Source organism: Octopus bimaculoides, chromosome 8, assembly GCF_001194135.2.
Source record: "Octopus bimaculoides isolate UCB-OBI-ISO-001 chromosome 8, ASM119413v2, whole genome shotgun sequence".
NCBI lineage: Eukaryota > Metazoa > Mollusca > Cephalopoda > Octopoda > Octopodidae > Octopus > Octopus bimaculoides.
In genome coordinates, this window is record NC_068988.1 from 39,065,216 (window position 1) to 39,067,490 (window position 2,275).

Below are 2,275 nucleotides of genomic sequence, written 5' to 3' on the forward strand. Positions count from 1 at the left end.
GAAATAGTAAAACAAAGAGATAAATTTCCATACAGTGTTTGGTATTGAACTGCAAAGAACTGGCTTTATCTCCCACGAGGTTCAACTTTAAAAGAAGTACCCACTGGAACTGATGTGATCACTTATATTCATATTTTAAACCCTGTTGAGCCAACATTGGTAAGGACGATTGACTGGAATTTATGAAGTAAAGTGAGTCTATTTATTATGCATGTGTGTGTTTGTGTGTGTGTGTGTGTGTGTGTGTGTGTGTGTGTGTGTGTGTGTGCAAAAATATTCATTATGCCTAAGTTAACAAATAGGCAGCTATGACAAAAAATATTGATTTTTAACATAGGCGCATGGCCACAAAGTTTCGAGGAGGGGGCAATCTATTAAATTGATCTCCGTCCTCAGTATGGTGGAATTCTAAAACTAAAACTTCGAAGTATGTAAGTAAATGGACGCAGGTATAGCTGCGTACTTACGGAGTTTGCTTTGCAGCCTCGTGCTTCTGAACTCGATCCCACTTCGCTGGTATTTGGAATAGGTTCACTTCGTGAGCGTAATTTGGTAGACGTAATTTGTATTCCAGCCATATATATGCGTGTGTGCATGCGCATAGCATGGGCGTATATCTATACATACATATATACATATAGATGTGTGCATGTATGGGTGTATCTTAATGTTCGGTATTATATGTAATTATGTAAAAACAATTAACATAAATCTGAAAGATTACTCAATATTAAATTAGATATTTATTGATTTTTTTTTTTTACTAGGAAACGGTTGAATGTGACTTAAAAGCTTCGGGCTCGCCGTCGCGTCGGTGCGCGCGACCTGGCTCCTCCTCGCGACAAGGGTTCCAGTTGATCCGATCAACGGAACAGCCCGCACGTGAAATTAACTTACAAGTGGCTGAGCGCTCCACAGACACACTTACTCTAAATGTAGTTCTCAGGAAGATTCAGCGTGATACAGAATGTGACAAGGCCGGCCCTTTGAATTACAGGTACAACTCATTTTTGCCAGCTGAGTGGACTGGAGCAATGTGGTGTCTCGCTCAAGTACACAAAGAGCTACCGGTTTTCGAACTTACGACCTTACCCCTAATGATTAAGATTACTCCTAACCATTAAGGCCAACATATATTATATCTGAATAAAAGCCAGACTGATCATCACCGTTTAGGATGTAAATCTGCTCAATAAACACTCACAACGCTTGGTCTGGGAATCGAAACCGCGATCCTATGACCACGAGTCCGCTGCCCTAATGCCCTAACCACTGGGCCATTGCATCTCCACTATCTGTTTGGCTACACATTCCAAAACACCGTGTGTCTCAAAATGGCTTAAGGGCAGCATGAAATTTTGAGGTGTTGCTTTTTTCTCATAGCAACAACCCATTTCTCATGGTTTCTTTCGCTGTCATTCTCATAAACCCCCACGAAGAAGTCGTGACTGCTCTTCATTTTCTCACTGAGGCATATAAAAAGATAAAATATTTAATATCTAGTCGATCTAAAAAGCATATCCTTGTAATGAAAACACACTTTCGACTGTCTTCTCCATTGCAAATATGGAGAAGCGTGTGGTTTCTAATCAAACTATTAATTAATTAAAAATACAAATAAAAAGTAAACAAATAAAACCATGTTAAGGTTAGCATTAATTAGCACCAATGGCATTATAAAGAAGGTTGGTAAACGTGTGCAAATTAGCTAATTCAGGTAATTATTTTTTAATTAAAAAGAGAAAGGCGAGTAGCATGGTACCTGATATGTCACAATCCATCTCGTCCTCTCCTCTAGGGCAATCCGTTTCATCATCACAGACCCACTTTATTGAAATACAGGTTTTGGCGTCACACTGAAACTCATCCGCTTTGCATATATTTGTACCTGACGTGAAGAAAATTAAGTTGATAATAATTATCAAAAAAACATCATTTATCAAAGAAATACAGAAATCAATTCATTAGGAAGTAATTGCTTAAAAAATAATTTTCTTTTTAGCGCAGTGGTAAGAAACTTTTTACTGTGTGGTAAGAAGCTTTTTACTGTGTGGTAAGAAGCTTGCTTTCCAACCACATGGTTCCGAGTTCAGCCCCACTTTGGTTAAGTCCCTTTTACTATAATCCCAGCCCGACCAGTGCCTTGTGACTGGATTTGGAAGACAGAAACTGAAAAAAGAGCGTCGTGTGCGTACACGCGCACGCACACACACGCACACACACACACACACACACACACACACACACACACACACACACACACACACACACACAC

At 39.4% G+C, this 2,275-nt stretch overlaps 1 protein-coding gene across 3 annotated transcripts in view; it reads right to left on the minus strand.

The window, feature by feature from the left end:
• Positions 1-2,275, minus strand: part of LOC106884437 (very low-density lipoprotein receptor) — a 308,659-nt gene that overhangs the window by 49,714 nt on the left and 256,670 nt on the right. For all 3 annotated transcript variants that reach the window (XM_052970051.1, XM_052970052.1, XM_052970050.1), the window contains exon 3: positions 1,763-1,888. In XM_052970051.1, the coding sequence (XP_052826011.1) occupies positions 1,763-1,888 (126 nt within the window). The remainder of the gene's footprint in view (positions 1-1,762; positions 1,889-2,275) is intronic.